This window comes from Ovis aries, chromosome 22 (assembly GCF_016772045.2).
Source record: "Ovis aries strain OAR_USU_Benz2616 breed Rambouillet chromosome 22, ARS-UI_Ramb_v3.0, whole genome shotgun sequence".
In the NCBI taxonomy this organism is placed as follows: Eukaryota; Metazoa; Chordata; class Mammalia; order Artiodactyla; family Bovidae; genus Ovis; species Ovis aries.
The window spans coordinates 5,276,057-5,294,431 of NC_056075.1; the positions used below are offsets into that span (position 1 = coordinate 5,276,057).

Here is an 18,375-nt window from a genome sequence, read left to right on the forward strand (position 1 = left end):
CAGAAATAAGCTCTTTCATAAAGGTTCTTTCTTTCCAGCTTATTCATAACCTGTGCTTTTTCCCTCCTAGGCGACTGATAAAGATACTGGCAATTATAGCGCCATGGCATACAGACTCATAATACCACCAATTAAAGAAGGAAAGGAAGGATTCGTGGTGGAAACATACACAGGGCTTATCAAAACGGCTATGCTCTTCCATAACATGAGACGGTCTTACTTTAAGTTTCAAGTCATCGCAACTGACAACTATGGGAAGGGACTAAGTGGCAAAGCAGATGTTCTGGTGAGTAGATAAAACTTCAGATAAAGGGGGTATGTGCAGTACTAGCCAGGGGTTAATGTTTCAACACCTAGAACGTTTAAATATTGGAAATAGGTTTCCTAAAACATCAATGTGATTAACTTTCATCCAGGTTGTTACTACATATAGTTTAGAATATTTAAAAAAATTAGAGCTTTATGGTGGTTTATTTTTTTGACATTTCAGAAATTAATCATGTTGTTTTTGAATATGACTGTGACAGCATTGTCTTAAGCACTGGTTTTCTGTTTGGTCTGAAGATCTCATTTTTAATATAAAGTTGGCTGGAGCTACTTACAATTTTAAAATGCTTCACAGAGTTTTGCTGTAGAAATTAAAATGTATGAAACTTTCATTACTATTTAAATTACTTTTAGGCCTTTTGTAATTAAGGAAACAAAAAATGTATTAGAGCAAATTTATGTTCCAGCAGACGTGATCTCCTACTCTTACCAAACTCCTCATTAATGACATTGGTGACCCTTAACTAAATTATCAATATATTTGGCTTCAGTCAATAATCACTTTTCTATTGTTTCTTGGGCTGTACATAAGCTCAGTGGTAGGTTATTAACAAAGGCAGTCTGATACTGACATTTATTCAAAATACTCAACACCAAAGCATCTATCCTATGAAATTGCTATTTTAGAAGGGTAGATTATTTGGACTTTTTTTTTTTCTGATAATACCAGTAAAAGTTATAAATATCGTTGTTACTGGAAATATTTGTCACATAAAGTATAATTTTTCTTTTGCTATTTATACTTTATTAAATCTTCAATTTCCACTGTTCTCATTTAGTTATCAGGACAAGATTAAACATCAAATAGATGCAATAGCTCAGTTGGTAAAGAATCCACCTACAATGCCAGAGACCATGGTTCCACTCCTGGGTTGGGAAGATCCCCTGGAGAAAGGAAAGGTTATCCACTCCAGTATTCTAGTCTGGTGAATTCTATGGACTACCGTCCATGGGGTCGCAAAGAGTTAGACACAACTGGGCAACTTTCTCTCACTCAGATGCAACATAAATCAAATATTTTTCTTCTTAGATAATGGTGAAGACCAACCACCATGATTATGATGGATATGAAGGCCAGAACATTCTCATTTATAACAAAGGCCAATGTAAATGAAAAAGCTTTTGATATGCAAAGTATTAAGGTTGGCATAGATTTCTTTAAAATCAAAATAAGACCTGTAAACCTTATATAAAGTCATATTGTCATTTCTCTTCCTGTTAAAGCTGAATAATAAGGCTACTACAATATTGTAAAAACATAAATAAAATATAACTATATAAGTTATACATAAGCAATGTTAAGTTTGTGGGTTTCTTATTGGACTGTATACACTATAGTATGGAAATTTAAGATATACCTCTAAAATTATCCAAAATATATTTAGAAAGATTCAATTCAAAATAATCATAATGTGATATATTTGTAAATCAAATATAATTTGTAAATCAAATTATAATATAGTTGTAATATTTATACAAGGAAATCTTCCTAGCAAAATATGTTGTTGTTCAGTCACTAAGTCATGTCTGACTCTTTATGACCCCATGTACTGCAGCGAACCAGGCTTCCCTGTCCTTCACCATCTCCCAGAGTTTGCTCAAATTCATGCCCATTGAGCGAATGATGCCATCTAACTATCTCATCCTCTGTCTCTCCCTTCTCCTCTTAGTCTTTCCCAGCATCAAGAGTGTTTTCCAATGAGTCAGCTCTTCACATCAGGTCACAATGTATTTATGATAAAATTTGAAATCCTTTCAGAAAAGAGAAGGAAGACATGGAGAGAAATGACTTATGCAAAAAAAACAACAAGTGCCAGAACCAAGAAGGAAGGGAAATCGTGACAGTTCTCAACAACTGATGGATATTTACTCAGCTTGGCAGTGAGGGAGGGAAAGTGAATGAGACAGGGCTGGAGATGGAAGTATATAAGGTGTAGAACATACTGAAAATATTGGAACTTTTCCCTAAAATTTATGGGAAATCATTGAAAAAATTCAGTAAGAGTGAATGAAGATACAGTTTTTAACTTTGATAAAACTTTCTTGTTTAGTGCAAATCTGATTCTCCCCTGAGGACACCACTTCTGCTACTGCCTCCTCAAGCAGAAGCTTTTGCTTGTATTTTTTTCTGCTTTTGTCAGTTTTCATACTACCTGCTGGCAGAACAGGATCCTCAGTGTGCAACACCACTGCTCTAGGCCCTCCTTCCTTCCTCAGAATCAGCTTTGATTTTCATCATCTGACTGTCACTAACTGCCTTACTTCATTCCTGGGACTCCGAAGCCTTGGTCCATCCCAAATATATCTCAATGAGTTTGGCTCCCAAGTTACTATTACTTTCTCCAACAATCCTCCTACATTTTGATAATTTCATTATACACGAAGAGGATTCTTGCAATATCCTGAACTCGCAATTGCTTGAATGCCTTTCCTCCAATGGCTTTACTTTTCATCCTGTTGCAACCGCTTAAAACCTGAGTTATTTTTTGCCATTGCCACTTATGACACTCCTTTTATAGCCTCCATTCCAAACCACCCACTCTTTGACCATCATTTCCTTCTCCAGGGAATCTTCCCAACCCAGGGATCAAATCTATAAGTTCCTGCATTGTAGGAGATTCTTTACTGCTGAGCCATCAGGGAAGCCCTCTCTTAAACAACTTTTAAATCAAAATTTCTCTCCCAACACTCATCCAAAACTGCTTATGCCAACATCATCAATGACTTTCTCTTATTAAAAGCACTGGTAATCTGAATCTCCATCTTATTTAAACCATTAACTACCTTTGGTTGATATTACCTTTACTAGGCTTCCCGGCCACCATTCACTTTTCTTTATTTCTTCCTTCACTGCTCAGTCTTTCTCAGTCATTTTTTGCTGTCACTTTTTTCCCCTGATCTTTTAGTCAATGTTTCTTAGGGCTCAGATATTAATTCTCTTTTCTATCTTCACCCTATGACTCATAAACTCATTTAGTCCCACAACATTAAAAGATTATCTATATATATTTAAAAAATCAAATTTATATCTTCACTCTGAAGCTCATTCTTGAATAAAAAATTCATGTATCAAAATGTACATGCAGAATTATACGTGAATGTCTACCAAAGACCTGATTGATGTTTGCTAATCTTCTCTTCCTCATCACATCTCTTCTGCCTATCAGTTCAGTTCAGTTCAGTCACTCAGTCGTGTCCAACTCTTTGCAACACCGTGAATCGCAGCATGTTAGGCCACCCTGTCCGTCATCAACTCACAGAGTTCACTCAGACTCACGTCCATCGAGTCAGTGATGCCATCCAGCCATCTCATCCTCTGGCATCCCCTTCTACTCCTGCCTCCAATCCTTCCCAGCATCAGAGTCTTTTCCAATGAGTCAACTCTTCACATGAGGTGGCCAAAGTACTGGACTTTCAGCCTTAGCATCATTCCTTCCAAAGAACAACCAGGACTGATCTCCTTCAGAATGGACTACTTGGATCTCCTTGCAATCCAAGGAGATTTTTAACACCTTTTTAACACCTCAGTTAAAAAGCTTCAATTCTTCGGTGCTCAGCTTTCTTCACAGTCCAACTCTCACATCCATACATGACTACTGGAAAAACCATAGCCTTGACTAGATGGACCTTTGTTGGCAAAGTAATGTCTCTGCTTTTGAATATGCTATCTAGGTTGATCATAACTTTTCTTCCAAGGAGTAAGCGTCTTTTAATTTCATGGCTGCAGTCGCCAACTGCAGTGATTTTGGAGCCCCCCAAAATAAAGTCTTACACTGTTTCCACTTTTTCCACATCTATTTTCCATGAAGTAATGGGACCAGATGCCATGATCTTCATTTTCTGAATGTTGAGCTTTAAGCCAACTTTTTCACTCTCCCCTTTCACTTTCAATAAGAGGCTTTTTAGTTCCTCTTCATTTTATGCCATAAGAGTGGTGTCATCTGCATATCTGAGGTTATTGATAGTTCTCCTGGCAATCTTGATTCCAGCTTGTGCTTCTTCCAGCCCAGCGTTTCTCATCATGTACTCTGCATATAAGTTAAATAAGCAGGGTGACAATATACAGCCTTGACATACTCCTTTTCCTATTTGGAACCAGTCTGTTGTTCCATGTCCAGTCCTGACCTGCATACAGATTTCTCAAGAGGCAGGTCAGGTGGTCTGGTATTCCCATCTCTCTCAGAATTTTCCACAGTTTATTGTGATCCACACAGTCAAAGGCTTTGGCATAGTCAATAAAGCAGAAATAGATGTTTTTCTGGAACTCTCTTGCTTTTTCCATGATCCAGTGGATGGTGGCAACTTGATCTCTGGTTCCTCTGCCTTTTCTAAAACCAGCTTGAACATCTTGAAGTTCATGGTTCACGTATTGCTGAAGCCTGGCTAGCAGAATTTTGAGCATTACTTTACTAGCATGTGAGATGAGTGCAATTGTGCAGTAGTTTGAGCATTCTTTGGTATTGCCTTTCTTTGGAATCGGAATGAAAACTGACTTTTCCAGTCCTGTGACCACTGCTGAGTTTTCCAAATTTGCTGGCATATTGAGTGCAGCACTTTCACAGCATCATATTCCAGGATTAGAAATTACTCAACTGGAATTCCATCACCTTCACCAGCTTTGTTCATGGTGATGCTTTCTAAGGCCCACTTGACTTCATGTTCCAGGATGTCTGGCTTTAGGTGAGTGAGCACACCATCGTGACTATCTTGGTTGTGAAGATCTTTTTTGTATAGTTCTTCTGTGTATTCTTGCCACCTCTTCTTAATATCTTCTGCTTCTGTTACATCCATACCATTTCTCTCCTTTATCGAGCCCATCTTTGCATGAAATATTCCCTTGATAGCTCTAATTTTCTTGAAGAGATCTCTAGTCTTTCCCATTCTGTTTTTTTTTCCCTCTATTTCTTTGCATTGATCGCTGAGGAAGGCTTTCTTATCTCTTCTTGCTATTCTTTGGAACTCTGCATTCAGAAGCTTATATCTTTCATTTTCACCTTTGCTTTTTGCTTCTCTTCTTTTCACAGCTATTTGTAAGACCTCCTCAGACAGCCATTTTGCTTTTTTGCATTTCTTTTCCATGGGGATGGTCTTGATCTCTGTCTCCTGTACAATGTCATGAACCTCATTCTGTAGTTCATCAGGCACTCTGTCTGTCAGATCTAGTCCCTTAAATCTATTTCTCACTTCCACTGTATAATCATAAGGGATTTGATGTAGGTCATAACTGAATGGTCTAGTGGTTTTCCCTATTTTCTTCAATTTAAGTCTGAATTTGGCAATAAGGAGTTCATAATCTGAGTCACAGTCAGCTCCCAGTCTTGTTTTTGTTGACTGTATAGAGCTTCTCTATCTTGGCTGCAAAGAATATAATCAATCTGATTTCAGTGTTGACCATCTGATGATGTCCATGTGTAGAGTCTTTTCTTGAGTTGTTGGAAGACGTTGTTTGCTATGACCAGGGCATTTTCTAGGCAAAACTCTATTAGCCTTTGCCCCATTCTGCATTCCAAGGCCAAATTTGCCTGTTCCTCCAGGTGTTTCTTGACTTCTTACTTTTGCATTCCAGTCCCCTATAATGAAAAGGATATCTTTTTTGGGTGTTAGTTCTAAAATGGCTTGTAGGTCTTCATAGAACCATTCAACTTCAGCTTCTTCAGCGTTACTGGTTGGGGCATAGACTTGGAATACTGTGATATTTAATGGCTTGCCTTGGAGACGAACAGAGATCATTTTGTCGTTTTTGTGATTGCATCCAAGTACTGCATTTCGGACTCTTTTGTTAACCATGATGGCTACTCCATTTCTTCTGAGGGATTCCTGTCCACAGATATAATGTCCTCAGATATAATGGTCATCTGAGTTAAATTCACCCATTCCAGTCCATTTTAGTTTGCTGATTCCTAGAATGTTGATATTCACTCTTGCCGTCTCCTGCTTGACTACTTCCCATTTGCCTTGATTCACGGACCTGACATTCTAGGTTCCTATGCAATATTGCTCTTTACAGCATCTTACCTTGCTTCTATGACCAGTCACATCCACAACTGGGTATTGTTTTGTTTTGGCTCCATCCCTTCATTCTTTGTGGAGTTATTTCTCCACTGATCTCCAGTAGCATATTGGGCACCTACTGACCTGGGGAGTTCCTCTTTCAGTATCCTATCAGTTTGCCTTTTCATACTGTTCATGGGGTTCTCAAGGCAAGAATACTAGAGTGGCTTGCCATTCCCTTCTCCAGTGGACCACATTATGTCAGACCTCTCCACCATGACCCACCCATCTTGGGTTGCCCCGCAGGCATGGCTTAGTTTCATTGAGTTAGAAAAGGCTGTGGTCCTAGTGTGATTAGATTGATGAGTTTTCTGTGATTATGGTTTCAGTGTGTCTGCCCTCTGATGTCCTCTTGCAACATCTACCATCTTACTTGGGTTTCTCTTACCTTGGACATGGGGTGTCTCTTCATGGCTGCTCCAGCAAAGCGCAGTCTCTACTCCTTACCTCTGATGAGGAGTATCTCCTCACCGTGCCCCTCCTGACCTTGAAAGTGGAATAGCCCCTCTAGGTCCTCCTGTGCCCGAGCACCCACTGCTCCTTGGACCTGGGGGTACTCCTCCGGGCCGTCGCCCCTGACTTCAGACGTGGGGTAGATCCTCTCGGCTGTTCCTGCACCGTCGCAGCTTGGCACCCTCGGCCGCTGCTGCTGACCTCGGGAGTTGGGTATCTCCTCTTGGCCACGCTCTGTGCACCATCGCAATTGCCCGCGTTCCTGTGTTAGAGGAAACAATAGTCTTCACAATTTTTGCTCTATGACCAAATGAACTTTAAATTCCTTGTGTGTGTGTGTGTGTGTGTGTTGTGTGTGTGAATGTGCTTGGTCGTGTCCAACTCTTTGTGACCCCATGGACCTGTATCACGCCAGGCTCCTCTGTCCATGTATTTTCCTTAGTCTCTTAATTCCTTTCTCTACTTAACCACACAGTTAATTCCTGAGTAAATATTGTTGTATATATGTATATATACACTGTAACATACATACACTTCATATGTGTGTTATCTTCACATTTTTCAATACTTCTGCTGTTGTAGTTTGTTTGATCAAGCATCATGACTCACTTGCATCATTGCACAAACTCACTAACTTGCTCATATGCTTTCTTTCTTGCCCTGCTAAAGTCTGGCTTTAATATAGCAAGTAAAGTGATATCTTAAAATGTAATTCAGGTTCTGTTATCTATCTGCTTAGAACTTTCTAATATCAGCTGATTCTTTCAGAGAAATTCTTAGATTATAGAAGACCATGAGGCCCTTGGTAATCTGACCTCCAATGATCCATTTTCTACTCTTCTCCCTGTAACTCCTTCAAACCTGATAATGGCTAGTTTGCTATTTCTCCAATAGTCAAAAATGCTCTCAATTTAGAGAATTTTATAATGTGCTTCCCTGGTGGTTCAGCTGGTAAAGAATCTACCTGCAATGCTGGAGATCTAGGTTCGATCCCTGGGTTGGGAAGATGCCCTGGAGAAGGCAAAAGCTACCCACTCCAGTATTCTGATCTAGAGAATTCTATGGACTGTATAGTCCATAGGGTCACAAAGAGTCAGACACAACTGAGTGACTTTCACTTTCACTACCTACAATATTCTTCCCTTCCACTGTTCAGGACTAGCTCCCTTATCTCTTCTAAATATTTGTAACAATGTATTTCACAATGAAGCATACTCTCATCATCCTAGTTAATACTGTAACATACTGCATCTCTGTATACTTAGCTGTTGTGTGTTTTTTTTTTTTATAATGGGCTTATCATATTAGTGTTTTTTTTTCCTCAGAAAAGCTCTATAAGGACATTTTAAGAAATGAAATTAATTTAATCCCTAATATATCTCAAGTACCTAGAATAATTCCTGTTGTAGATTGAGTACTAAATTCCTATGTATTCAGTGAATGAATGGACCATCTCTTGCAGTGTAAGTTAGCAGTTCTCACAGGTAGTCTATGAAAACCTGTATGTCATGCTAAATCACTTCAGTCATGTCTGACTCTTTGCAGTCCTATGGACTGTAGTCTGCCAGGCTCCTCTGTCCTTGGGATTCTCCAGGCAAGGATACTGGAGTGGGTTTCCATTTGCTTCTCCACCATGAGAACCAGAGAAACCCCAAATCATTTCAGGGTCCATGAGATCAAAGCTCCTTTCATGAAGATACTAGGACACGATTTGCCTTTTTACCATGTTGCATTTGCCCTGCCGCAAAAATGGCTATGGCTTCATAGCCATACATAAACAGGGAAAAAAAAAAAAGGAAGCCTGTTTCAAGTAAGAATACCCTTATTTAGGCTGTAAAACTTGTTACTTTTAATAAATATCAACTCTTGACTAAAACATTTTCAATATTTTCTATAATAAAAAAAGAAGTAGGTATAAAGCACTTCTGATGTGTATGAAAGTTTCATACTGTCTCAGAGAAAAACTATGCAAGTTGAATTAGCTGCTTTTTTCAAGGAATAGCTTTTTATTTGAAAAAAAAATAACTTAGAGACAAACTATGGTTATTCAGACTTGAATTTTTGATGGGCATTTACAAAAAATTAAATGAGGTGAGACTGCCAATTCAAGGAAAACAACTGACAGTATTTGTTGTTAATGATGACATTCAAGCTTTCAAGTACAAATTAGTATACTGGGAAGCATGTGTTCACCACTGTGAGTTTGACAGCTTGCCATTACTTACTGAGAGATTTTTCTGATGAGATCAGTGGTAATATTAAAGAATGTGATTTTTTTCTTGGTATTGTGTAATGTAATGTGTCAATATTTGAAAAACCGGCAATAATCAGTGAACCAATACTTTCCAAATGACCAAAGCAAGATGTTTTTAAAAATTCATAGGCAAAAGGTCCATTCAAAATGCAAGACAGATAAGGTTATTTTAGTGTAACTGAACATGATTTTAGATTGAAACTAATCTTGAAGAAACTACCACTTGAGTTTCGAGTTTGCAAATAACATACACAATCATTTGAAAGCAAAAAAAAAAAAAAAAAAAAAAAGTACTTAAGATACCTCTTCTTTTTCAAGAAAAGTAAGATTGCACCAGAAACCAGTTAGGAAGAAACAATGACCAGACCAAGCAAGAAACTATGTGAACCTCTAGAATTTTGCTGTTCATTGTGTTAACTCTTTGCTATATGTGGCTTCTGAGCACTTGAAATGTGGTTAGGTTGCATTTAGACATACTGTGTAGAATACACACTGGACTTCAAAGACTTAGTATGAAAAACATATAAAAACTCTCCTTAATAAGTTTTTTAGCTTCCTGGTAGCTCAGATGGTATAGAATCTACCTGCCATACAGGAGACATGGGTTTGATCCCTGAGTCAGAAAGATCACATGGAAAAGGGAATGGCAACCAAATCCAGTATTCTGGCCTGAAAAATTCCATGGACAAAGGAGCCTGGCAGGCTACTGTCCATGAGGTCACAAGAGTCAGTCAGGAATGACCTACTAACATTTTCACTTTTTCTAGACAGACTAATGAAGATATATTGATTATATTAGGTTAAGTGTATATTGAATTAATTTTATTATTTTTCTCTGTCTATTATGATTACCAGAAAATTGAAAATTATACATATCTGGCTTTTTTTTTCTTTTGGTCTTACATTATGTTTATATTGGACTGTATTGAAACTGGAGCCTATTATACAGAGTGAAGTAAGCCAGAAAGAAAAACACCAATACCATATACTAACACATATATAAGGAATTTAGAAAGATGATAACGATAACCCTGTATGCGAGACAGCAAAAGAGACACAGATGTATAGAACAGACTTTTGGACTCTGTGGGAGAGGGAGAAGGTAGGATGATTTGGGAGAATGTCATTGAAACATGTATAATGTATTATAAGAAATGAATCACCAGTCTAGGTTTGATGCAGGATACAGGATGCTTGGGGCTGGTGCACTGGGATGACCCAGAGAGATGGTATGGGGAGGGAGGTGGGAGAAGGGTTCAGGATTGGGAACTCATGTACACCTGTGGTGGATTCATGTTGATGTATGGCAAAACCAATACAGTATTGTAAAATAAAGTAAAATTAAAAAATAAAAGCTCAGAAGAAAAAATGAAAAAAAAAAGAAATGAATAGAAAAAAAAGAATTATCAGAAGTTTATGAGAAATAATTTAAAAGATTCAGAATCTTTGTTTTTGGAATTATGTGTTGCACAAATATTAGCTTTTTCTTTTTTCCTCTTGATTGTACCTAGTAATTTTAATCCATTACAAAAATCACCCCCCAAAAAAAGAGATGTTTAGAAAAAGTGTCATTAGTAATTAAGGCATAAATAATTAAATGAAGCAATTTTAAAGCAGAATTTAAAAAATTTTACTATAATAAACTGAAATGCATTTTTAAGAATATTTGCATATAGGCATTACTGAAAAAGTAACATAAACAAAATCTAATAATCTTAAACATAAATATCTTTGCTATAGATGATAGAAGAAACCAATGATTCAAGGACATGGAAATTTTGGGAAGATCAAAACTTGAACTATAATAGCTTGTTGTCTTCATACGCACAAAGTATATATGTTCTACATAAATAATATGTATATGTCAATACATTTACAGAGACTTTAATTTTTAAATCTGTTTGTAGATATGTCTGAGATAGTTACTTCTAGAGTTAAATGCAGTCTGACTTTTTATTTTTTCAGAATTAAAAATGCATTACTTTTTTATTTTAAGTGTACAACATCATGTTTTCAAATCATTTTCAAAAAATCTTTTTGAGAAATTATAAGCTTAATATGTATATATTCCAGAGGACTTTAAATCTTGATTCAGTTTGTTTAACAAATTAAAAATTCTCTTTGAAGTAATTTATCTTTCTGAATAAAGAGAAAGTACTGACAGTCTTTTAAACATAAATGATAGAGTTACTTATAACTTCAAGGCCAAATATTGCTTCTAAATAGAGTACCCAGCACATGAATTGACTGCATTCCAACACTTTACTTGTAAAACAACCTTCAAAACTTAGAACTTATTTATGCAAAGGGAAAATTTACCTTTACCCCGTACTGAATAACACATTCTAGTGTTTCATTGATCATCAATTAGTGGAAATCGCTCAACCATGTGTAATTAATCCCTGGTGTTTGTTTTGATAGGCTGACTGTGTAACAGAAAACTCCAAAATTTCAGTGGTTTAAACTAACAAGGTTTGTTTTTGCATGACCCAACAATGAGAGCATATATGGTCGGCTGATGTTCTTGACAGCTCTTGCAAATTGAGATTCAGTGGCTCAGTTCCCTTCCATCATGTGTCTGTGTCCTGGTTTATGGCTTCTTTATTCAAACAGATACTGCCAAAGAAAGGGATCGTTCACACATGGGATAGATTAAAGAGTATTTGTTTCTTATTTTGCACTGACTTCCATTGGTCAGAACTTCATCATCATATGGTTCCATCAAACTCCAAAAGAAGCTGAGAAATCTGATCTTATTTAGAAAAGAGTCCACGATTACTATTTGCTTCAGGCTTTTTGTTTTGGATCTTTTTTTTTTTTTTTTTTAACATTCTCTCACCCAACATTGGAAGAGGAAAAAGGAAGGGAGGAAGAGACGAAGGAAGAAAGAGAGGGAAGGAAAGAAGAAAGAGAGGGAAGGAAGGAATAAAGGAAACACAGTTTCACAAAACTCATATAGATTTTTCTAGAGACTTTTATCATCCATTTTTACTACTCAAAACTAAAACAGAAAGCAAAACAAATAACAAAAAAATGTTATATGTAATATGTAATGTTAGTCCTTTTTATTCAGGAGTGATGCAAAAAGATAAAATAGAGTTACAAAAAAACTGTGACAATCCCCTTTTTCTAATGAACTTAGATTTGTGTGTGTGGGGGAGGACTCAGTCAAGATTCATGTACATGTTTAAGGAAAATTTAAGCATGTGATCCCAACTACCTATAATGAGTTAGAGATACAGGTTGGAACTGCCAGTGTTAGCAACTCGCTGATTGATAGGTGATAATAAGATAGACTCCTGGCTCCATATAGTCTATCTGCACACATGAATTATTAGGCCCACATTATGGTTTGAAAGATTTCAAATTAGTTGTAAATATTTCACATCTTATCTCTTTCCTTGAAAGACGGAAAACTCCAGCAGATCTGGACCTATTTATCCACATCGCAATATTCAGTAGAGATGAGCAGTAGCTGTGTTCTTCAGAGTAATATGCTCTCTGATTTGAGAGACTGCCAGTTCTCCCTATTATTTCATACTTTTGACAGCTTTCCTCATTTAGGTTATCTGCCTTGCTCCTGAAGAAGTTTGAGCTTATGACTTCTGATAGGCCATCTATGGGCAACTATATGCAGAGAACTTGGAGCTTATATAAAAAAGAAACATGAGGTTGAAAGTGAAAGTCGCTCAGTGGTGTCTGACTCTTTGTGACCCCAAGGACTCTGCAGTCTATGGCATTCTCCAGGCCAGAATACTGGAGTGGGTAACCTTTCCCTACTCCAGGGGATCTTCCCAACCCCGGGATCAAACCCAGGTCTCCCTCATTGCAAGTAGATTCTTTACCAGCTGAGCCACCAGGGAAACCCAAGAGTACTGGAGTAGCCTACCCCTTCTCCATGGATCTTCCCAACCCAGGAATCAAACAGGGTCTCCTGCCTTGAGGATGGATTCTTTACCAACTGAGCCATCAGAGAAGCCCAAAACATGGTTATTCCCTGGCAAAATTATATTCAGATATACAGTGCTAAATACGCCTAATCCTGAGTATTAAATTAATAGTCCTGGTATATATGCATTTACAAAATTTTAATTGTATATAATATTAGATACATATTTTTAATTTTAAAATTTAATATTGCAAACTGCCATTACTGCATGGCAAACAGCAGGAGTAAAGATGGAAGTAGTGACAAATTTCCTCCTCTTGGGTTCCAAATCACTGTGGACTGTGACTGCAGCCAAGAAATCAGAAGACAATTGCTTCTTGGCAGGAAAACAATGACAAACCTAGACAGCATGTTGAAAAGCAAAGACATTACTCTGCTGATAAAGGTTTATATAGTCAAGGCTATGGTCTTCCCAGTGGTCATGCATGGTTGTGTGAATTGGACTGTAAAGAAGGCAGAATGCCAAATGATTGATGTCTTTGAACTGTGGTGCTGGAGAAGACTCCTGAAAGTCCCTGGGACAGCAAGGAGATCAAATTAGTCAATCTTAAGGAAGATCAACCCTGAATATTCACTGGCAAGGACTGATGCTGAAGCTGAAGCTCCAGTATTTTGGTCATGTGATGCAAACTGGCAACTCATTGGGAAAGACCCTGATGCTTGGAAAGATCGAGGGCAGAAGGGGAGAAGAGGGCATCAGAGGATGAGACGGCCGAACAGCATCACCAATGCAATGAACATGAACTTGGGCAAACTCTGGGAGATGGTGAGGGACAGGTAGGCCTGGCCTGCTGCAGTCCATGGGGTCACAAAGAGTCAAACACAACTGGATAACTGACCAACAGCACTTGTGTATAATATACATGCAGGACGGTACATTTTTTTAATGTCTGGGTAATAAAAGGGCATATGTTCTGGAGCCTGTGTTTAATTGGGACCAAGATATTAATGTCTCTTTGTTTTATTAGAGACATATTTTAAAACTGGATATTTAAAAATTTTTCATATTTAAAAAATGGAATGATACTGTGACTACCGGATACAATGATTTATAGAAATAAATCAGTGTCAATTCCTGTGTGTATGCGTATGCTAAGTACTTTCAGTTCTCTTCAACTCTTTGCAGTCCTATAGACTGTAGCCCACTGGGCTCCTCTGTCCATGGGATTCTCCTGGCAAAAATACTAGAGTGAGTTGCCAAGCCCTGCTCCAGGGGAATCTTCCTGACCCAGGGAACCAACCCATGTCTTTTCAATCTCCTGTGTTGGCAGGCAGGTTCTTTACCTGGGAAGCCCATTGATTCCTGTACTTCTAAGTGAAACAGTAAAACATGTATTGTAAGCAGAGAATAAATGCTATTATTTTTCTTCCATTTTTCTAAATAAGAACATAGAAGGGACTCTAAATATCACATGAAAGAATGGATTCATAAACAGTGTTAAATTAGCTTATTTCAGCCCCATCTGAAGTTTTTATGTATTGTCATTGTTTTAGTCACTAAGCCGTGTGATCTAGTGTTTGTGATCTAGTGGACTATAGTCCACCAGGCTTCTCTGTCTGTGGGATTTCCCAGACAAGAATACTGGAGTGGGTTGCCATTTCCTCCTCCAGAGGATCTTCAAGACCCGGAGATCAGATCTGTGTCTCCTGCATTGGCAGGTGTATCCTTTACCAGTGAGCCGCCAGGGAAGCCTGAGTTTGTATGTGTATACCTCTTTATCTGCACCAAGTTGGCTAACGCAGACATGATTCTCTAGTTGGTGATCTCATGGAATGAAATATTCCAACTCTCCATGTCCCAGATTCTTAATGACAATGAATAAAGAATCTCTTAGGATTTATAAAATCTAAAAGCTTAGTTTTCCATTTTCCTGAGAGTTCTTAAATAACCAAGTTTTTAAAAAAATGTACAAAACCACGTTTGTTTCATGCTTTTTTAAAAGTCAAGAAAACAAATGCAAAATCAACAATAGTCGAAGTCACTTAGGCTTCTATAACACCTAAGTAAGCAACTATTCTGTCATTCCCAACCTGTTCCAACATATATAACAGAGATTATGTAGTTAGAAATACCACGTATGCTTAAATTGAAAACCACTATGTCTTTGCATAGTAGGAAAGAAAAATGTTAATTTGATTATAGAAATGTTAATGAGTTAAAAGCCAAATGAATTATATTTTTGTCTTTCAGGTCTCTGTGGTCAATCAGCTGGATATGCAAGTCATTGTTTCTAATGTGCCCCCTACTCTAGTGGAAAAAAAGATAGAAGACCTTACACAGTAAGAGTTTTTCTTTGCTTACATATTTGTTTTCATATGGCTACAGTTTTTTACCGAATTAGGTCATTTTGATTATTACAATGTTCAGACTAAAGGCACCTTTTTTAAAATACCTTCTCAAAATTAAATTTAGGTCATTCTTTTATTGAAACATGTAACTTCATTTGAAGTTTGTGATGATCTAAGATTCCTCAAATAAGAATGAAAATTAGATGTGAGATCTTAGTATTCAGAATGTTTTGACTGATGGCTCAACATAAACTCAAAATACTGTACATAAGAAATAAGCATAACTATTAAAGTGCATATCTTTATTTTGTGGCTCCAGAGTCTTCAAAAAGCTCATTATCTCAGCAATCCAGCTAGTCCAGGAAATGCTATTTCTCAGAGTGATGTGTCTAAATGGCTAAAACTTATTCTTTTATGATTTTTAAAGAATGTTAATTCTTTCATATTGTCATTCTAAAATACATGTCATGTCCCTCTACATTTTTAACAGTGTATACTCTACATGGCTGAATATGTTAGTGTTGTCTCAAAATGGTGATTATTAATTCACAATTTCCTAGTATTCTAAATAGTATCAAGGAATATTAACATGTCTTTACTATTTCACCCTTAACTACCCTAACCTAGCTTGTATCATTTAATAATTTTATAGTGATACTTATTAGTTATTCCTTGTCTTCTATTGAATTCAACTTGACTGATGTCAATTACTGTCAATTTGCCTATTTCAAGTAAAACATCTTTATATTTCTGTGTTGCCAGAAGAAACTGTAGATGGTCAGATAGTTAACCTGCTACTAACTATGTGTCAAATAAAATACAATAGGCACTGGATTAAGACATGAGTGACTCTTCTATAATAAGGGCATATGTGCTTTGCAAGAATTACTTCCTGGTGCTTGACAAAATTTATCCTTTCTTTGCCACAGAAAACATCCTATGAAAGAGGTGATTATCAACATTTAAGCATGAAATAGCGATCAGAGAGTATCTTGTTTACTTCTGTAAGAGTGGTTTATATACGCTTAACTTTTATTAAATAGTAGCTGATTACACCTGAAAAAAGTTAGAATTGTGCTCATTTCTTAGCTGTTTTAATGTCTTCTATTGGAACAGGCTTTTTCTGATTACACCATCCAAAAGAGATGACACTCTTTTCAACACCTGCTTTTGTTCAAAGTGTATTTAATATTTATATTATATATCAACTTAACATATGCTTTATAAAGATAGGAAATCTACTTTTCACTACTATAATTCCAGTTATATAGTAAGCATCTGATGCATTTTCCTGAATGAAAGTTTTGTGCAAGCAAAATCATGATGTTCTGAGGCAAAATTTATAAAAAATGAAAATGGCAATGTAAAAGTATAATTTCATACCAATTATATGATTTATTCCTCTTACATAGATATGAAGATTTTAAAAAGAAAAGTCAGGCATCTTTGAAAGAAGTTTTGACTTCATATAATATTGTCTTTGAAACAAAAGCTTGGGCAAATAGTTTAATCTTCCCCAGACTCAATTTTACCATTTGTTGATAAGATAAAACTCCTTTCATAGAATATTGTGAGAACTAAGTAATATAAGCCATCTAGGACTCTTCTAGGACTATGAAAATTGTGAACATTCAATGAGCAACAGATATTCTATGCAAATGAAGTTAGTGACCCAAAGTCAGCAGGGTAAGGCAGAGAGATCTCAGAGTTTTGGCATGTTCTATTCAAAGAATATAGTTTAGTAATGGAGGTCAGATTATGGATTATGGATTCAAGCAAACTAGTGTGGTGTCGATCTTGTGTTCCTTTAGATAGAATTAAACATAAATCTGTGGGACTTCCCTTATGGCTCAGTGGGTAAAGAACCTACCTGCAATGCAGGAGACACAATGACTCAGACACTTTGATCCCTGGACTGGGAAGATACCCTGGAGGAGGAAAATGGCAACCCTGCTCCAGAATTCTTGCTTGAAAAATCCCATGGACACAGGAGCCTGTCAGGCTTCAGTCCAAAGGGTCGCAAAGAGTCAGGCATGACTGAGTGGCTAAGCACATAAGGAAACCTAAATTTACCAGTGCAGTAAGCATAGCAGGTGCATGCCAGATTCCCATTTACAAGATGTCTTTTCTTGTTTGTTTTCTACAATATGTGTTAATCTAGAGATTTTTAAGGACAAAAATTTTGGATCCCTTTTTAAAAAGAGACTTTGTCCATGAAGTTTCATGTCATTGTAAAATAGAGCCGAAGATACAGAGAATGCCCATGTACTTCTTCCACGCCCCCTCACACATAGCTTCCCTCACTATCCATATCTTGCACCATAGTACGTTTGTTACAATAAATAAACCTATGCTGACATATCATAATCATCTCAAATCCATAGTCTACATAGTGTTCACTCTTGGTTGTATGTTCTGTGGTTTGGACTACTGTATCTATCATTGTAATATCATACAGAATAGATTCACTACTCTAAAAAATCCTCCATGCTCCAACTATTCAAACATTTCCCACGAACCCCCAGAAATCAGTGATCATTTTACTGTCTCCATAGTTATATCTTTTCCAGAAGATCGTATCCTTGGAATCATGTAGTTTGTAGTCATTATGATTCCTCTCAAAACCAACTTTAGTAGATAGAAGATGGAAGTAGCGATCAAGAATGTTAGATCTGATTCAGCACCATGAAGCCCCAAATGCTCCAATGTCCCAGGGCTGGGGGTGAGAGAATGGAGGGCATAATGAAAGCATACACCTAGACGAAGTAGACAGGAGGGGTGCCAACGTGGTACTTAAAAATAGGACTTTATTATTTCAGTGATCAGACTAACCATATATATGTTTCCTGTAGGTATTCTTAGATAAGTCGCCTCACCTTCAAAGGCATCTTCTGTATTTCCTGAGACATCTCTATCTTAAGATGGGAAAACAAACTCCATATATCATCACTTTTATTTTTCTCCTTTGTATGTGCTTTCAGTCGCTCAGCTGTGTCTAACTCTTGAGACCCCAGACTTTAGCCTGTCAGGCTCCTCCTCTCCATGGGATTTT

The 18,375-nt window shown here is 37.1% G+C and overlaps 1 protein-coding gene across 1 annotated transcript in view; it reads left to right on the forward strand.

The window, feature by feature from the left end:
• The window catches only part of PCDH15 (protocadherin related 15), a 1,094,267-nt gene that overhangs the window by 1,009,816 nt on the left and 66,076 nt on the right, over positions 1 to 18,375 (forward strand). The window contains exons 27-28 of the mRNA XM_060404607.1: positions 71 to 286; positions 15,226 to 15,314. Of these exons, the coding sequence (XP_060260590.1) occupies positions 71 to 286; positions 15,226 to 15,314 (305 nt within the window). The remainder of the gene's footprint in view (positions 1 to 70; positions 287 to 15,225; positions 15,315 to 18,375) is intronic.